At 41.5% G+C, this 20,272-nt stretch overlaps 1 protein-coding gene across 1 annotated transcript in view; it reads right to left on the reverse strand.

The window, feature by feature from the left end:
* Positions 1-19,728, reverse strand: part of Carnmt1 (carnosine N-methyltransferase 1) — a 50,540-nt gene extending 30,812 nt beyond the window's left edge. The window contains exons 1-3 of the mRNA XM_004653100.3: positions 19,517-19,728; positions 13,117-13,312; positions 10,927-11,090 (exon numbers count right to left, since the gene is read on the reverse strand). Coding sequence (XP_004653157.2) covers positions 10,927-11,090; positions 13,117-13,312; positions 19,517-19,728 — 572 coding nt within the window. The remainder of the gene's footprint in view (positions 1-10,926; positions 11,091-13,116; positions 13,313-19,516) is intronic.
* Positions 19,729-20,272: the final 544 nt, after the last annotated feature.

A 20,272-nucleotide genomic window follows, 5' to 3' on the forward strand; every position in this document is an offset into this window, starting at 1 on the left:
CAAAAGACAAGAGTGAGAGTGAGACTGTGGGAATGCAGAGCATCTTGCCAATGCAAAGGAAATCAGGTGCAAGCAGTGCTTTGTGCGCCACCTGGCTTTACATGGGTACTGGGAAATCAAACCTGGACATCAGGCTTTGCAAGCAAGTTGCCAAGCTATTTCTCCAGACCTAAAGCTTTTTTTTTTTGTTTGTTTGTTTTATTTTTTAAAATAGGCTCACCTTCAATTACTAAATGGAAATCAACCAAAATTAAAATCAAAACATATTGGAAGAAATACGTAATTTCTCCACTATGTCTAAGATTGGAAATTAAAACTGTAGTTTTACCCCAGTGTACTTCTCACTTAAAGTTTATATATACTCTTTGTACTTTCATAATATTACTTTCAGGGGTGGGAACTAAGAGGCTGGAAAAGAGCTGTAGGAAGACTATAAATATTTTGAATCCTTTTAAACCCTGAACTCTAAAATGTTTTACTTACTTGAAAACACCTTAATCCCAGCACTCTGGAGACTGAGGTAGGAAGATTTTTGTGGAGTTCAAGGTAAGCCTGGGTTACACAATGAGTTCAGATTAGCCTGGGCTGCAGTGAGACCCTGCCTCAAAACTCTTGGGACTGGAAAGATAACTTAGCGGGTAAAGTGCTTGCCTGCAAAGCCAAAGGACCCAAGTTTGATTTCCCCAGTACCCAGGTAAAGCCAGATGCACAAGGTGGCACATATGTCTGGAGTTCACTTACAGTGGCTACAGGCCTTGTTGTACCCATTCTCTCTTTCTGCCTCTCTACCTCTCTCTCAAATTAATATTTTTAAAAAATTCTGTTAATATTAGTAAGAACAGAAAAGTAACAGTAAAATGGACCTCTGTATACCAGTTCATTGAGTTTTAATGACATGACCTTTTGAGACACCTGGCATTGTTATGCTGATTAGATATTATCATAATATACATTATTTACTAATCTAAATATGAATAAAATCATACTGTAAATACTAGGAATAATAATGACCTAAGCATTTATCTTTAGACTTTCATTCAAATTCTGGTATATTTCTATTATTAATAGCATTATCTTACAACTTAACTTTTAGAAAACAAAGATACATTGAGAATTCAGAGATACTTGGACTTTACAGAAGCTATTACTATTCCTTTACTGAAAAAAGCACTAGTTATATACATATTTTGCGAGAAAATTAGAAACCTGAAAATAATCACCTTTAGTAATAGTGTTTAAAAAGGTTCATAAAATTAAAGGCATGTAAGCTGAGCATGGTGGCACACACCTTTAATCCCAGTACTTGAGAGGCAGAGGTAGGAGGAGTGCTTTGAGTTCGAGGCCACCCTGAGACTACACAGTTAATTTCAGGTCAGCCTGGGCCAGAGTGAGACACTACCTCAAAAACACACGCGCACACACACACAAAAAAAAGAAAGAAGGTATGTGTGTAAAAAATAGCTTATAATTCTCATAGCTATATAATACTAAATATACTACCACAGATTGAAAAAAATTAGGGGGCTGGAGAGACGGACCAGACGTTAAGCCACTGGCCTATAGCCTAACGACCAAAGTTTAATTCCCCAGTACCCACATAAAGCCACATGCACAAAGTGATGCATCCATCCATCTGGAGTTTGTTTGCAGTGGCTAGAATGCCCATTCACTCCTTCCCCACCCCCCAAGTGTAGCAGAGCACACCTTTAATCCCAGCACTCCAAAGGCTTGCTATGAGTTCTAGGCCAGCCTGAGACTACAGAGTGAATTCCAGGTCAGCCTGAGCTAGAAAAAGACTCTACCTCACAAAAAAAAAAAAAAAAAAAAAAAGAGGAGGGAGAGATGAAGCTCAGTGCTACGGCACTTGTGATGCAAGTAAATAAATAGCCTATAGCACCATGACTATTATTCATGAGCAGAGTTTAAGAACTGAGTAATTTTTAGTTTTTATTCCAACTCAGTCATGAGTCCTCAAAACAATTCTTACAGAGATCTTCCGGAAAATTAAAACCATGTACTGTCATCTCAATATTCCATGGATAAAAAGGCAAAAATTACTCAGCAAAATAAATTACAGGCCCTACCCTTTATAAATAAAGTGTAGACATTCTAAGAGTATTAGCAAATCTAATTTAACAATACATTTACAAAATTAAGCCAGACATGGTGGTTCATGCCTTTAGTCCCAGCACTTAGGAGGCTGAGGTGAGTTGGAGGTGCTACAGACTGTCAAGTCCAGTAAGCCTGAGCTAGAGTAAAACACTGCCTAGGGAGGAATAAAAAGAAAAAAGAGAGAGAGATTTAGAAACCATTTATGATGACCTTGCATAATTTACCCTGGGAATGCAAGAGTAGTTTACCATAAGAAAATCAGTTATTATAAATATATCAATTTAATAAAGTGAAGAGGAAAGAAATCAGTTATCTTAACAGAATCAAGATATGTGACACTATTCAATATCCTTTTGTGATAAAACCTCTTCAGACATGGGAAAGATGAAGAATTCTTGAATAAAGAGAATAAGGAAAACCTTATTTTCAAGTAGTAAGTGGTTGAAAGCTTTCCCCCTAAAAACAAAACAAGAAAATAAAAGGCACTGAAATTGAGAAGCTAATCATAAAAAAATACCAAAGAATCTACAAGAAAACTAAAGGTAATAAAGAAATTAAGTCTACAAAGTACAAAATATACACAAAATAACAAATTATTATTTATTAGCACCTGCTATTTTCTTTTGTTTCTTTTTATATTGTGTTGTTTGGAATCAAACCTAATTCTACCACTGAGCTACATACATACCAGCTCACAACTAAGTTTTTTTGTTGTTGTTGTTTTAGAGAGAAAATTGTCATGCCAGGGCCTCAACCATTACAATAAAACTTCAGGTGCTTGCGCCACCTAGTGGGCATTTGTAACCTTGCCCTTGTCTGACCTGCATGTGCCTGGCTTATGTGGGATCTGGAGAGTTGAACGTGGGTCCTTAGGCTTCACAGGCAAGTGCCTTATCCACTAAGCCATCTCTCCAGCCCTAAGACAGATTTTTGCTTTGTTTGAGATATGATCTCATTCTGTAGCCTAGACTAGCCTGAACACACAGTGATAATTTGGCCTCAGCCTCCCTAGTGCTGGGATTATTAGGTAGATGTGAGTCAAAAATTCTTAAAAGAAAGCTAAATGTTTGTCCCAGTAACACAGACATAACTACAACATAAAATTAATACCAGAGTGGGGTTGTTAATGCTAGAAACCGAAATGTGTGGCTTTTGATCTTTTGGAACCAATTTGTGGAAGATGGAAAGATTTAAACCTTCGAACTAAGAGATGTCTTACAGTGTAGTAAGCAGATCTTGATAAGACATTATATTGACAGCTGAAAGACATAAATACAGAACTGTGGTGGCAGAAAACCGGCTGGCTGAATTGGGGTGCAAGTAATCTGTATGCGACTGGCTGTGGTCTTCCCATGTCCTGAGAACTTGAGCAAAGCTAAACTTAAAAGTAATGACTGCTGTGATTGGTAGAATATAGATGGTGATGAAAGAAAAAAGGCAGAGAAAGAAATGTAAGTTTTGAGACTGCAACCTAGCTCAGATGCAATTGTTTAATAGATTACCACTACTGAGATTGGGCCAGCTGTTCTATATTGGGACAGTAGAAAGAATGCTGTTTTTCCTTCTCTTTGGGATTGGCTTTTTTTCCTCTGGATTATCAAATTTGGTAGCCCAGCAAAAATATAAAGTATAACAAGTGCCAGAAAGAGAGGCCATTGGGCAGGGTCATTTGGAGATACCCACCGTATGATATGAGGCAGGATTATTAAAGTCCCTGTAAGGCAATGGCATCAAATGCAGGATACAGTGGAGACCCAAAGATTATGGATCTCCCAGGACTGTGATACAGCTGCCAAGGAGAGCTGCTGGCTTGGAACAGTTTTTACCAAGTTGTGGGCAGCCCAAGTAGAGGTGCAGAAACGGGAACTCCAGAAACTTCATCATTAGTTATAGAGGTATGACATGGAGCTACAGAATTTGATATTTGCCCTGCATATTTTCTATTTTATCTTGGTCCATTCCTTCCTTACAATGCCTTCTTTTTGTGTAGCACAGGCTGGCCTCGAACTCCTGATCTTCCTGCCTCCACCTCTTCAGCAATATCCTACTGGCATGCGCCACCACAACTGGCTTCTTTTTGGTGTGGGATTTTTACCCTGTGCCTTATGAATATTCAACTGTTTCACATGAGACTTTGGGCTTATTTTGTAGCATTTTATTTCTTTGATAGAAAAGGGAGGTATGAATGGGCATGCCAGGGCCTCTGGCTGCTGCAAAGGCACTCCAGATACATGTGCCACAATGAAGACTTTGGATTTCTTCAACACTGTTGAGATTAATAAAGGCTATAGGTATTTAAGAGGTAGAATTGCTGCAAGTTTGAGATCAGCCTAGTACTACAAAGTGAGTTCCGAGTCATTCTGGGCTACAGTGAGATCCTACCTAAAAAAAAAAAAAGAGAGAGAAAACAACAAAAGTAAGGTATGGTGACACATATCTTTAATCCCAGCATTCGAGAGGCAGAGCCAGGAAGACTGCCGTGAGTTTGAGGCCGCCCTGAGACTACATAGTGGATTCCGCATCAGCCTGGGCCACAGTGAGACCTTACTTCAACCTCAAAAAACCAAAAATAAAATATAAACAAAAAAAAACAACAAGAAAAAAAAAAAAAAAAAAACACCGGGCGTGGTGGTGCACACCTTTAATCCCAGCACTCGGGAGGCAGAGGTAGGAGGATCGCCAAGAGTTCGAGGCTACCCTGAGACTCCATAGTGAATTCCAGGTCAGCCTGGGCTAGAGTGAGACCCTACCTCGAAAAACCAAAAAAAAAAAACAACCCACTACAGGTCTTTTAAAGCTGAACAGAATATATGACAGCATAGATGGCTGTGAGTTTATAGAGGTCAGAAACAATGTGGTGGTTTGAATCAGATGTCTCCTATGCTCATGTGTTTTAAATGCTTAGTCCCAGCTTATAGCAATTTTGGCAGTGGAGCCTTGCTGCAGATGTGTCACTAGGCAGAGACTTTGAGGTTCATAAGCTCCTAGTTTACCAGTGAGCACTCAGCTCAATCGTTTGCTGCAATTTGCCACCTGCTATGGCTAAAAGTCATGTCTAGCCTGTACTCATGCTATGCTTTTCCCAGCCTTTATGAAGCTTCCTGAAGACTTTAAGCCAAAATAAACTCCAATAACTGCTTTTCATCAAGTGTTTTGTCCCAACAACCCAAAGATAAGTACAACAGTAAGTAATTTCATTTATAATAGCATCTGAAATAATTTGATATTCAGGAATCAACTAATTAAAAGCAAAAGATTTATGCACTGAAAATTTTAATTTATTTTATAGTGAAATTAAAAAGTTAAGTGAAGTTGTACTGTGTCATGAACAAGATATAAATTGCTAAAATGTAATTATTGAAAGCAACCAAAATAATCAACACAACTGCTACTGAACTGCCAAAAGCCTTTTTTGTAGAAATGGAAAAGCCTACCAGGAAATTCATCTGGAATTACTAACCTCCAAAATACTATTGAAAAATAATAAATAAAAAAAAAGGGCTGGAGATCTTTCCAGCTTAGCAGTTAAGGCATTTACCTGCAAAGCCAAAGGACTCCAGTTCAATTCCCCACGTAAGCCAAATGTGCATGTACCAGGAATTCATTTGCAGTGGCTGAAGGCGCTGGCGTACCCATTTTCTCTCTCTCTCTCGACCTCTTTCTCTCAAATAAATAAATAAAAATTTTTAAAGAAAAATAATAAAGTCAAAGCACTCATAATTCCTGACTTGGAAATCTAAAAAATTACAGTAATTAAAATGTTTAATATTAAAGCAAGGTGTAGTAGCTCACACCTTAAATTTCACTACTAGGAAGGCTGAGGTAAGGGGGCTCCTGCCAGTTTGAGGCCAATTTGGGGCTACAGTGTGAATTCTAGATCAGCCTGGGCTAGCACAAGACCCTGATTTAAAAAAAGTAAAATACAAACAAAAGAGTAAAATATGTAAAATCTGATAGAATAAAGACAAGCACTAGATTGCTAGGAAAACAATATACCTACATGCAAAAAGTAATCCAAAATAGGAGCATGTGGAGATAGTTAAGCGAAAAATGCACAGGCTGTTCAAGTTTGAGGAACCAAGCTTGAGTCCCAAAACCCACATAAAGCCAGGTGAGTCTATAATTCCAGTGCATCTAACAAGATGGGAGGCAGAAACAAGAGAATTCCTCCAGAGCTCATGGGCCAGCTTGCCTGACATAGCAGCAGCAAACATGAGACCCTGCCTCAAACAACATGGAAAGTGAGGATTAACACCTGAGGTTATCTTCTGTTCTCCATACATGCCTTAGCTCTAAGACACTTGCACTCACACATCATATGTGTGTGTGTGTGTGTGTGTCTGTATAGACAGAGAGAGAGAGAGAGAGAGAGAAAGAAAGAGAGAAAGGAAGGAAAGAAGAAAGAAAGGAAAGATTTAAAGAATTAACTCAAAACAGATCAAAGATTTAATCTGGGCGTGGTGGTGCACATCTTTAATCCCAGCACTTGGGAGACAGAGGTAGGAGTATCAGTGAGTTCAAGACCTCCCTGAGACTACATAGTGAATTTCAGGTCATCCTGGAATCTAGTGAGTGAGACCATACCTTGAAAAACAACAACAACAACAAAAAGGTCAAAGATTTAAACTACCAAGGTGTTAGAAGGAAACACTGGGGAAAGGAAGGGCTGAGTAGATGACTCAGTGGGTGAAGCACCTGATGCACAAGTGTGAGAACTCAAGTTCTGGTTCCTAGGCCCTGTGTAAATGACAAACACTATGGTACACTTTTGTAATCCCTAGCACCCACATAAACTGGTGGGGCATGGCCACACACATCTGTAATCCCAGTCCTGTAGGGAAAAAGGGCAGTAGAGAATTGCTGGTTTATCATGGAAAATGCTAATAAAAATTTAAAAATAATAAATAAAATAAAATAAAATAAAATAAAATAAGAATTGCTGGTTCACTTGACAGGCAATCTGACCAAACAGGGCAGCTCAAGTTCAGTGACAAACTCCATCTCAAGGAAACACATGAATGAGCAATAAGGGATACCCAGTGTTACCTGGCCTCCGCAAACAACACATGGGATGTGTGCATCTGTGTGTGTGTGTGTGTGTGTGCGCGCACACACACACACAAGTAATAGTGATGAATCTTGCAGTCTCATCTATGACAAATCATCTTCAAACCATAAAAAAAATTACATTGCTGCAAGGTACAGTGGGACACATATTTAATCCCAGCAAGTGAGTAAGTGGTTTTTATGGTATTTATCCCACTGAAAATAAATCTACATAGCATATAGGTATGTAGGGGTAGAGAAGGAAGAATAAAAACAAAGTATACTAACTAATGTACGAAAATGCTACAGTACCTACTACCTTGTATGCTAACTTGAAAATTATAAAAAAAAGAAGAAGAACCGTGCATCGTTGCACATGCCTTCAATCCCAACATTCAGAAGGAAGAGGTAGGAAGACCACTGTGAGTTTGAGACTACCATGACACTACGTGTTGAATTCCAGATTAGAACCACCCTCAAAAAACAAAAACAATGAAGAAAAATGAGCTAGGCGTGGTGGCGCATGCCTTTAATCCCAGCACTTGGGAGGCAGAGGTAAAAGGATTATGGTGAGTTCACGGCCAGCCTGAGACTGCATAGTGAATTCCAGGTGAGCCTGGGCTAGAATGAGACCCTACCCCAAAAAACAAAACAAACAAACAAAAAAAGATGAAAAATGGAAAATGAAATAAATGTTACTTTTGGTGAAAAAGAAATAGACATCTATCTACATATTTTTTTTCCTCCAAACAAGGTGAATTAGTAGTCATTATATGTTAAAGGTTAACTAAACAAAAAAAATATCTTGCTCCTACCTTTTGTAAATGAAACCACCAATAAATCAATGGTTATCTGTGGACACCCATCACTTAAGGATTTTATTTATTTTTGTTTTGTTTTTTGGCTGACCTGGAATTCACTATGTAGTCTCAGGATGGCCTCAAACTCACAGTGATACTCCTACGTCTGCCTCCTGAGTGCTGGGATTAAAGGCATGTGCCACCACGCCTGGCTAATTAAGGAGCTACTTTTATTTGAAGAGATCAAGACTAAATGTTGCAAAGATTTTTCTATTACTCTACTTCAGGAAGATACTAGTCATGTGCATGAAATGGAAGATGAAATACAGATAAAACCTTGCAATTGAGTTCATATTCTAGAAAGAGACAGTATTTCTGACATTATTCATTTCTAAAGGGAAGGCTTATGAGAATTTTTCTTATATGACTGCTTAAAGCAGCAAATACTTTCAAGTGTAAAAGAAATTAAAATGAACTGTTCACTCAACCCTTATAGTAGCAGCCTGACATATAAGGCAAAATACTTATCTTCTGGTTAATATTACTTATTTTCATTTTCACTGTTCCATGTCTGGAATTCAGTCAAAAATGGTGATAGATGCAAAAGTGCAAGAAAATACCAGGAGAAGCCTCTAACAGAACAAACCCACAACAAAGATGTTGGAATTATTTGTGGAGGAAATACCAAAAAGATGCAGACTGCCAAAAGACCAGAGGAATTTGAACCAAATTAAAAAAAAAAAAAGTAATGGATTATAACCCAGTGGATAAAAAAAGAACCATGATTGCTTGGTACAGAATACATATATACATAGGTGACTAAACAAAGGGTTGTTCCTTACAGTAGAATGCAAACTGAAAATCATGACTTTACAAACTTCACAGTGTAGACTGCTTCATGCAACATTCATGAATAGAAACCAGATGTGGTGGCTCATGCTTATAATCCCAGCATTTAGGAAGCTGAGGCCAACCTGCCTTATAAGAGTTCCAGATTTAAAAAAAATCATCATCACTGGAGAATAATTTTAGATGGGAAGGAAGTTGTAAGCAAGAACAGGATATAACTGTCCAGAAACTGCCTATACTTTTCTGTTGTAGTAACCTTCTTATTGCTAACACAGAGCACCCGAACAAGAGCCGCTGATGGAAGGAAAAGATTTATTTAATTACGGCTTAAAGACTTCAGAGAAAGCTTTATGATGGCAGAGGAAAATGGGGCATGACAGACGCTGGACATCACCTCCTGGCCCCCATCAGGTGGACAGACAATAGCAGCAGGAGAGTGTGACAGTCTCTAGCAATGGAGACCTAGTTATACCACCCATAGGCCCACCCCCAACAACATACCTCCTCCAGCAAGGATCCAATTCCCACACTGCCACAGCAGGGGACCTAGCATTCAGAACACATGAGTTTATGTGGAACACCTAATTCAAGCCACCACAGTTCCATAACTAGAAATGGTAACAGAAGAGTAGAAAAACCTGGTTAGCATTTTTTGTGGATGATCAATAATGGACTCTGACAGACATTGTTTGTTTTTGAAAGTGCTGTTTGAAAAAGTAACTTTCTTGTGTTCTTCAACATGTCAAAGAAAAGACAAAGAACTCTTCTTGGTTAAAAAGACCAAGACATTGGCAATTAGCTAAACTCAATAGCCTCGATTAGACTCTAACCGACAGAAAATTTAATGTCAGAAACCACATTATCAGAGTAATGTATGAAATCTGAATAAATACTGCTGAATCCCATAGCTATATGTAAGGTTAAACTTCCTGAACTTGACAACTTCAAAAGACCATCCTTGTTTTGGGGAATAAACTCCCAAGAAGTGAGCAGTAAGAAAACATGATGAATAAAAACTGGTTTAAATGATAACTGTGTGTGGTTTTAAATATTCACATGCACCAGTAGAAGAGGGAAAAAAAGGAAGGAATGGAAATGATAAGATGATATAGTAAAACCTTAAAAATTAATGAATTTAGGTACATGGCAAGTCATGGTACAATTTATAGCTGTAATTTTGAAGTTACTTAAAATAAAGTGGAAAAAAAAAAAAAACTAGAGAAGCTGAGTAGAGTGGCACATGCCTTCATTCCCAGCACTTGGTAGGCAGAGGTAGGACGATAGTTGTGAGTTCAAAGACAGACTATAACTAGAGTGACTTCAAGGTTAGCATGGACTAGAATAAAGCCCTACCTCAGGAAAGAGAGGGAAGGGAGAAAAGAAACATACGATATGTATTGCCATTCATCAAAGGATAACTCAGGAGTACTGATCCTGGGACCAATCCCCCACAAAGGTCTATAGATAAAATTTACTGAGTCTGTAAAGAATATGGCGGGGGGGGGGGGGGACAGCAGTAGATTTAGGAAGTACTTTGAGTTTATTATCAACAGAAATCCCATTTTTTTTCTCAAAATAATGGTACTCACCTCTCATTTTCCTAAGATAGTAGTTATACTTGTATCTAGACTATATTGAATGCAATATATTGTCAAAAGCACGTGACAGCATACATTGGCTAAGTATTCTGATAACTTTATTTCAAAATGACTGGTTTCTTTGTATCCCTACATATTTTATTCATGCATTTCTTGATTTATAAATGTTACTCTGAAAAGCAAATCATGGGTTTCAAGCTATACAGGGGTTCCCTAAGATACAGACCCCTTATTTGCTTTTAAGTATGGCACAGTGAGACAAATTTAAGTTTTATCAACTTTTTGCTCTGTCATAAAATCAAGTTATAGAAAAGTATCTGGTAATATTCTGTTCTTGCTTTTAAATTTAATTTAATTGCAAATTCATAATTACCATAGCAAAAATTACTCAAAATAAGAACACACTCAAAGCATCCAATAACAAATACTCACTAACACATACAAACATGCAGTCAGTGAGCACTATAAACAATCTGCTTATACAGCTTAAAGAAACTGGTTAATAACAAGGTTGTATTTACCATTTCTCTTTGGGAAAGTTTTTTAAAATTTCTTTAATGATTGGCTGGTAGCAGGCATCTCTTTCTGTCTTCCCAGTTTCACTCCAGTCTCTCACAAACTGTTTCAGTGTTGATTTCAACTTATCCATGTCAAATGTAGATGCTGGCATAATCTTTCCATTCCCCTGTTTAAAGAAGAAGAAACAATTACCCTTTGCAAAACTATTTTGAATAGTTCAATGGACATGAAACTGAGGAGCTATAAAGGTGGTTTGTGGATAAAGTACTAGCCTCTCACCTCCATGGGGGCTCAAGTGCAACTTGAGATCCTATATGAAGAGTGTGGTGGTCTCACTTCTACTCTCAATGCATTAGGGGTCATTCATTAATCATAAAACCACCACAGAATTAAGCAGTCCTCACTCAGGAGAGTATCAGAACCAAGTTGCTACAGAGGAGTAACATAAGCTCTATGGCAGGGAGGAAAATCCTTCCAGTTCATTGATGAGACAGCATGGCGAGGCGAGGCTCACATTGGAGCAGTCCAATTGTTCCTACCCTGTGCCTACAGAAAGACTTCAGTTTGTATTCCAGCCATCCCCTTGAGATGTAAACTTTTAAATGCAAAAGGTGACTATCAGTAGATACAAGATGTTGAAAAAATAAATATGAGTTCAGTAAGGGAACTTAACAGCTAGTGAAGTCTTGTATAAAAATAAAAGCTGGGCTGGAGAGGTGGCTTAGCGGTTAAGCGCTTGCCTGTGAAGCCTAAGGACCCCGGTTCAAGGCTGGATTCCCCAGGACCCACATTAGCCAGATGCATAAGGGGGCATATGCATCTGGAGTTCGTTTGCAGTGGCTGGAAGCCCTGGCGCGCCCATTCTCTCTCTTTCTCTGCCTCTTACTCTCTCTCTCTCTCTCTCTGTCACTCTCAAATAAATAAATAAAAATGAACAAAAAAAATGAGATGGAGAGATGGTTTAGCTGTTAAAGGCATGTGAAGCCTAAGAACTCATGTTCGAATTCTCCAGATCCCAGGTATAGCCAGATGTTAACAGTGATGCATGCATGAATGCAATGCCATGCACACCCACGAGGGGGCGCATATGTCTAGAGTTCGTTCACATTGGCTGAAAGGCTATGGCACACCCATCCCCCGCCCTCTCTAAATAAAGAAATGCCACTAACCAATACCCAGATATCCAGAACATTTAAAATACCATGCCAAACAGAAAGAATGTAAGAGCCAAAGGAAGGGTAGGGCTCCTTACAATGTGCTCCCCCAGACATAAAATGGCCTGCATATCCATTACCTCATAGTGCCTGACACTGCCTACACAAGACCATCATAAGAGGAGATCATGACATCAAAATAAAAGAGAGACTGATTGAGATGGGGAGGGGATATGATGGAGAATGGAATTTCAAAGGGGAAAGTGGGGGGGGGGGATTACCATGGGATATTTTTTATAATCATGGAACATGTTAATAAAAATTCAGAAAAAAAGTAAAAGAGAATTTAAGGGATATATATATATATACCATGCCAGAGCTGTGATCACACCTTTAATCCCAGCCTTTGGAGGTTGAAGTAGGAGGTTATCTGTGAGCTTGAGGCTAGCCTGGGCTACAAAGTGAGCTTCCCACCTCAAACAAAGTAAATAAAAGTACTATGCCAAAAGGCATCTAGACTGGGCATGGTGGTACAGACCTTTAATCCCAGCACTTGTGAGGCAAGAGATAGGAGGGTTGCCAAGAGTTAGGGGCCAGCCTAAGACTATATAGTGAATTCCAGGTCAGCCTGGGCTACAGCAAAACCCTACCTGGGGGGGGGGGGGACTGCATCTAAATACCAACAAATATCTAAGTATTAAAAAAGAGATCAGTGAACAAATGCATTCTCTGGCATGCTACTCTTCTGGCCTCATCAGATGACCTATGCAAAAAAAAAAAAAAAAAAAACCTGAAATGCACAAAGAGAACTAAAAAGATTTCAAAATACAGAAGCTGGGAGAGCTGGGCTTGGTGGCGCAAACCTTTGATCCCAGCACTAGGGAAGCACAGGTGGGAGGCCTGCAGACAGTCCCAGGTCACCCTGAACTACATAGTGAATTCCAGGTCAGTCTGAGCTAGAGTGAAACCCTACCTCAAATAAAAACAAACAAACAAAAACAGAAGCTGGACCCTACATGAGAACAAATGCTCACATACATCTTCACCATATTCTTTGTTTTCAAACATATGCATGCAATCATTCACAATGGTCAGCAGTATTTCTTGATTATGATCAATGCATCTCCGGATCTTGTCCAAGTGCAGAGGAAACTGAGGAAGCAGTTTCTGTTGATTATCCGGAAGTGATCGGAATTGTCTTTCTGTTCGGTTCACTCTTTCATGCATACTGGTGCTAAAACATAAAAGGCATTTTTAAAATTGACAACGAATTCTTGTTAGAGTTCAACCTCACTTTAAGATTGCTGTTCTATACAACTATTCCCTTATGTTGACCAGTCCTTTGTTTACAGTGTCTTGGCTTCTGAAGGCTATCTATCCACTTAGAAAGTCTGTAAATTTGAGCTGGGCGTGGCAGCACACACCTTTAATCCAAGCACTCGGAAGGCAGAGGTAGGAGGATCACTGTGAGTTCGAGGCCACCCTGAGACTACACAGTGAATTCCAGGTCAGCCTGAGCTAGAGTGAGACCCTACCTCAGAAAAAAAAAATAATAATAAAGTCTGTATGTTTTTGCTTCATTACAAGTTTTCAGACAAAATAAACAGATTGTGCACAAATAAGGTAAAAAGAGTTAACAAAGATTAATGTATAATTAATTTGATGACTTCAATTTTAAAATTTTGGTCAAACCAGTGAAAGAATACTGTAGATCTCTTCATCATTAGGTAGTGGAAGGCTGCTGAGGCAGTGAGCCAGAATGGGAAGGGGACCTAGTTCAGTGGTAGAGTTCTGCCTAGCATGCAACAGGTACCTACCTGTCTTTAATCTCTAGAACAACACAATTAAACAACAAAATAATTTAGAATAATAAACGTGTTTGGGGGGCTGGAGAGATGTCTTAGTAGTTAAAGTGCTGCCTAAAGAGGCTAAAGATGCAGGTGTGATTCTCCAATATGGCCAATGACGTAGCAATTACACACCTACACATATTTTCAAGAAACGTGCAAAATCACTGACACCAACAATCTCCACCACAGCTGCCAGAAGCAACAAACAAAAACACCAGGAAGATGGGTGTGGTGGTACATGCCTTTAAACCCAGCACTCAGGAGGCAGAGGTAGGAAGATCAGTATGAGTTTGAGGTCAGCCTGACATTACAGAGTGAATTTCAGGTCAGCCTGGACCAGAGTGAACCCTACCTTGGAAAAATTCACTGTCTTCATGCAAACTTGTTTGAATGCAGACACAAAAAATTCCCAAGAGCCAGGTGTGGTGGTGCACGCCTTTAATCCCAGCACTCGGGAGGCAGAGGTAGGAGGATTGCTGACAGTTCAAGGACACCCTGAGATTGCATAGTGAATTCCAGGTCAGCCTGAGCTAGAGTGAGACCCTATCTCAGAAAATGGAAAAAAAAAAAAAAAAAAGAGGCTGGAAACTTGAACCAACTGTGGTATTTGAAGGTAGGACCTTTGGGAGATAATGAAGGCTAAATAATACCAGAAGGGAGGCAGCCTAATCCAATAGGATTATGACTTTGTAAATCGAAAAAGAAAGGAGGCTTGAGCTACAATGTTCAGTCTTTCCCATCATGAGAGATGCCCTATCAGGTTCTATGAACTCTTCTAGCAAGGACCCATTAAATGTGGCCCATAGCCTTGAACTTCCCAGCCTTCAATACCATGAATCAAATACCTATTTTTTCGTATAAATAATGCAGTCTTGATGTGTTCAGTTACAGCAACAAACATGGATGAAGACATTATTTCATAATAAATTGGGGTCTGAAAAGTTGAGTTTTTTAAAAATGTTATTTATTTGACAGAGAGAGAGGGTGGGGAGAGAGAGAAAGAAAGAGAGCGAATGGGCGCACCAGGCTCTCCAGCCACTGCAAAAAAAAAAAATTCTAGATGTGTGTGCCCCTTTGTGCATCTAGGGAATCAAACCTGGGTCCTTTGGCTTTGCAGGCAAATGCCTTAACTGCTAAGCCATCCTCCAGCCCAGGTTAAGTATTTTTAAGGCTCTAGGAGCAGATAATGATTTTCAGAAAGATGGTATCAACTCAGCAATTTATATTCTTATTTAAAGTTGCACAGGTCTGTTCTTACAGAACTTTCCTGCTGGTATCCCTGGGCAGGGGATGCCCCACAACCACCTTCCCACACCACAAATCTCAAAACCAAAATAATCAAACAGATTTCAGCATGTGCCCCTAGGTAGTGAATACTGATCAACAATCCAAGGATACCTTTTGATTCCACCTCACAAAATCATCTGCAAATCATCCCACCTCTTGTTTTACCATGGACCCATTATGTCTACCATTACAGAGGTTTGCTGCCTAAGAACACTGCTCCTGGCTGCAAGCTGTCCCCAACCTGACTCCTCTCCCCACTCCACCTGTACTTGTAATGACATGAATTCCTGCAAAGTACCATTTCACCTCTGCCACTTCTGAATCGCTGTCTTTCAACAAACACAATGTACAGCTGTTCTACTGCAATTTCAAAGTAGCCCTTTTGGTTCTCAGAGAAGACTATTTATTACTACTGCAGCAAGGGAGTTGAGGTGAGTGTGCTGTCCTTACCAACAAGACTGATGAGGTAACAGCACAGAGTAAGATTAAAGGCATCATATTTCTTCACTGCTGGTGAACTAGCAGTATGCAAAACTGCAAGGAGCATACAGCCAGGGAAACTAGGCTGAGGGTAGCTCAGTGGTAGAATACCTGTTGAGGGACCTTGGTTGTAATCCCTGCAACCACCACACACACACAGATTGGAAGAGAGGGGAAGGTGGAAGGGACAGAAAAGAGGAAATGTGATGATTTACCAAAGTTGAGATGACTCATCCTTACTATGCTACTATAAATCAGAGCCTACTTTTCTATTCTGGAAATGCTAAGCTATAGCCCAGTGGCTATTTGTTCACTTTACAGCCTTTAAGGAACAGCGTCACAGGGCTCTTTGCTGAACACAATGCTTGTTTGCAGATAAGGACCCTGCCTGGCCCTCAAAGCTTGACAAAGGTTGCTACCAGGTCTTTTAAAGAAACTTTGCTTTGAGAGGATGTTTCACAAATGCCCAGCAGATTGTCCTTTTTTATGAGAGAGAAAGAAACAGTGTGTGTGTATTGGCACACCAGGGCATCCGTCCACTGCAATCAAACACCAAACATGCATGCGCCACCTTGTGTGCATGTGCAACCTTGTTCGTCTGGCTTATGTGGGATCTGGGTTGTTGAACATGGGTCCTTAGGCTTTGCAGGCAAGCACCTTAACCACTAAGCCATCTCTCCAGCCCAAAAGTATACATTAAAAAATAGGGCTGGGGGGCTGGAGAGATGGCTTAGCAGTTAAGCGCTTGCCTGTGAAGCCCAAGGACCCCGGTTCGAGGCTCGATTCCCCAGGACCCACGTTAGCCAGATGCACAAGGGGCCGCACACGTCTGGAGTTCATTTGCAGTGGCTGGAGGCCCTGGTGTGCCCATTCTATCTCTCACCTGTCTCTTTCTCTCTCTGTCTGTTGCTGTCAAATAAATAAGTAAAAATAAACAAAATTTAAAAAAATAGGGCTGGGGCTGGGGAGATGGCTTAGCAGTTAAGTGCTTGCCTGTGAAGCCTAAGGACTCCGGTTCGAGGCTCAATTCCCCAGGACCCACGTTAGCCAGATGCACAAGGGGGCGCACGCGTCTGGAGTTCGTTTGCAGTGGCTGGAAGCCCTGGCATGCCCATTCTCTCATTCTATCTGCCACTTTCTGTGTCTGTTGCTCTCAAATTTATATATAAACAAAATAAATTAAAATTAAAAAAAAAATAGGGCTGGAGAGGCCAGGTGTGGTGGCGTATGCCTTTAGTCCCAGCACTCGGGAGGCAGAGGTAGGAGGATCACTGTGAGTTCCAGGCCACCCTGACACTACATAGTGAACTCCAGGTCAGCCTGAAAAATGACTCTACCTGAAAAACCAAAAAAAAAAAAGGGGGGGGCTGGAGAGATGCCTTAATGTTTAAGATGTTTGCCTGCCAAGCCAAAAGATCCCAGTTCAATTCTCCAGGACCCACATATGCCAGATGCACAAGGGGGTGCAGGCACCTAGAGTTTGTTTGTAGTGGCTGAGGCCCTGGCACACCCATTCTCTCTGCCCCTACCCCTCTCCCTCTTTCCCTCTCTCTGGTAAATAAATAAATAAAATATATTTTTAAAACATTTTATTTGCAAGGAGAGGACAAGAAAAAAAAAATGAAAGAATGGGCAAGACAGGGCCTCCTGCCACTACAAACTCCGGATACATACACCACTTTGTTCATCTGGCTTAACATTGGTACTAAGGAACTGAATTCACATAATCAGGTTTTGAAAGCAAGTGCTCTTAACTACTGAGATATCTCTCCAGGCTTAACAGCATAGTTTTGATATACTATTTTCCATCCACGGATTCTAAGTGTTGCATTTAGACAGTATATGCAAAAAGGAAGTGGACTCCCCCCACACCTACCTACACACACACACACACACACACACACACTCTCTCTCTCTCTCTCTCTCTCTCTCTCTCTCTCTCACTTACTCACATTTGAGAACGAGAGAGAAAAGAGGCAGGCAGAAAGAATGGGTGCACCAAAGCCTCAAGCCACTGCAAATGAACTCCAGACACATGTGCCACGTTGTACATCTGGCTTTACATGGGTACTAGGGAATCAAACTTGAGTCCTTAGGCTTTGCCAGTAAGTGCCTTAACCACCAAGCCATCTCTCCAGCACCCTTTTTAAAATTCACCCTCAGTATCTACTCAACCCACTTCTAAAAAGATTTTTTTTTTTGAATGAAAATTTTCCTCAATCTCACATTACCCTGGTAAAGAGAAATAAAAGTATAGAGAAATCATCATCACACCACCAGTACATGCACCCAGCATCTTCTTCTGTACTGCAATACTAGAGACTAGTTCCAGATCAAAGCATCTCCCCTTTACAGGCCCATCTAGTACCTAAAAGCAAACTGTAAATTTTATGTATGTTGTTTTCATAGCTTTTATTTTTGAAGCAAGGTTACTCTAGCACAGGCTGACCTAGAACTCACACTGTAGCTTCAGGCTGACCTTGAATTCATAGTGATCCTCATACCTCAGCCTCTCTACTTGGGACTAATGGTGTGGGTCACCAAACCCATCTCCCTAATAGTAAATTTTAACTTGCTCCCAATACATTAGAACTGGGTACAACTGACACATTAACTGACTCTACTATATTCCCAAGGCATTTCCCAGTATTTTTTCTAGGTATTTCAACAGTAAAATGTGCCAGACTCATTAATGCCCTTGTTTAATTAGAAAATTATTCCACCAACATCTTCCATCTTAAGAAATGTTTGTCATGAGGCTTGAACTGTAGATCAATGGTAAAAGCATGTAATTTGTAAGTCTGAAGTCCTGGGTTCCATCCTGCTGACCATCCTATCTTGTCACAAATGTGATCAGATACTAAATAATTTTTAAACTTTCATTGAGCAAACTTCTGAATTCAACAGTTAACAAAGTAATGTAACCATCAGCTAAAAACTGACAGGCATATTTGTGAACTTATTTCTTTGTTACTGTATTTGATAAAAATAGACCTTCAACATTTGGCAAGCGCTGTAACATAAAAACAAAGTTCAGTCCTTGACGAGGTCAGAGCCAAGCAACACATTAACATAAATAAATAAATACATAAACAAGTATAATACAAACGAGATGAACTTCATCTTAAAAAGTTATGGTACGGCACTGCCAGGCCCAGTTTGAACTACTGCATAAGAGTCCACGTCCGTCTCTGATTTCAACTGAAGACTCAGCAAACAGCTACTGTGAGGAGGGCCTGTGCAATCACTTACAAGAACAAACGCGTTATCGTTACCCGATAATCCACTTGTTGTAACACTTTCAGATCTGCAGTTACATTTTCGTGATTAGGCTATGTGACCACGTACTCTGAGTAACAAAGTCAGAAAGTTTAACCAGGAACATAGTCATAGGTCCTGCCACCTTGCCTGGCTCACGATGGGAAATCGAGACCTTATTCGCAGAATGGAAAGATAAGGAGGCTGTCTCTGGCTGTGCCTTCTCGCATGTCCCCTACTAATTATAATTAGCACATGGTGGACTACCGGGGTCCCCCCTGCCCTCCGTCCTCCAGGGTTAGAACCGTCACCGCGCGGCAGGCACCGGTCAGAACAGAAGCACATGTTCGTCCCCAGGAGCCGAGGTGGCAATCTGTCCTCCCAGGAGCGGCCAGCTCGGGGATGGGTATTCGTGCTACGGTATCCCACGCGCAGGTGAGCCGGGGCTAGGAGACGGAGATAGCCCGTGCCACGGACGCCCAGCGCCCACTTCGCCCCTTTCCCTGGCTCGACAAACTTGGGAGCGCGCCCGCGGGAGGATGGAGCCCGGGCTCCTCACCCACCCGTAGTAGCGGAAAGCGTTGATGATCTTCCAGAAGTGCTCGCGCTCCAGCCGCTCCTCGTCCTCGTCGGTACTGCGCGCGGCGCCCGCGGCCGCCGAGCCCAAACGCCCGGCGGAGAACTGCACCTCCACCTCCACCTCCTCGCCGCCGCGCCCGCCCACGCCCTCGGGCAGCCGGGAGGCGGGTGGCTGAGCGCGCCGCCGTCGCTGCATCGCCGCCGCGGCCCTCGGCCTGGCCCGCTGGCGTCTCGCCGCGACTGAGAGCGTGCTGGTGGCGGCCCGGCCTTCCTCTAGACGGCGCCCGCCACGGCCATGCCGCCCACTCGCGGTGCGCCCCGCCCTCACCGCCCTCGCCGCCCTCAGGCCTCCATTCGCGCTCCGCTCCGCCAGCTCTACGGGACGCCCGGGACGCGCGCGCACTTGCGCACGCGCCAGCCAGCCTGCGCTCATTTGCTGCCGGACTCCGGCGACGACGCGCTGACGTACAACGACGCTTCCGGGGGCGGGGCTGCGGGCCCGGTCGGGAGCGGGGGCGGGGCTCCGGGCTGGGGGCGGGGCTTGCACAGCTGGCGCTGTCGAACAGTCGCGTGAGCTGGGCTGTGAGTCTGCTGCTGCGGGACTGGTGAACTTCGAGTTTGATGAATTTGTTATTTTTGTTTTGTTCTTGTTTTGTTTCGTTTTTTTGTAGTTTTTGTCTTTGTTTTTGGAGGCAGGGTCTCACTCTAGCCCAGGCTAACCTGGAATGCTCTCTGTAGTC

Source organism: Jaculus jaculus, chromosome 1 (genome assembly GCF_020740685.1).
Source record: "Jaculus jaculus isolate mJacJac1 chromosome 1, mJacJac1.mat.Y.cur, whole genome shotgun sequence".
NCBI classification, from domain to species: domain Eukaryota; kingdom Metazoa; phylum Chordata; class Mammalia; order Rodentia; family Dipodidae; genus Jaculus; species Jaculus jaculus.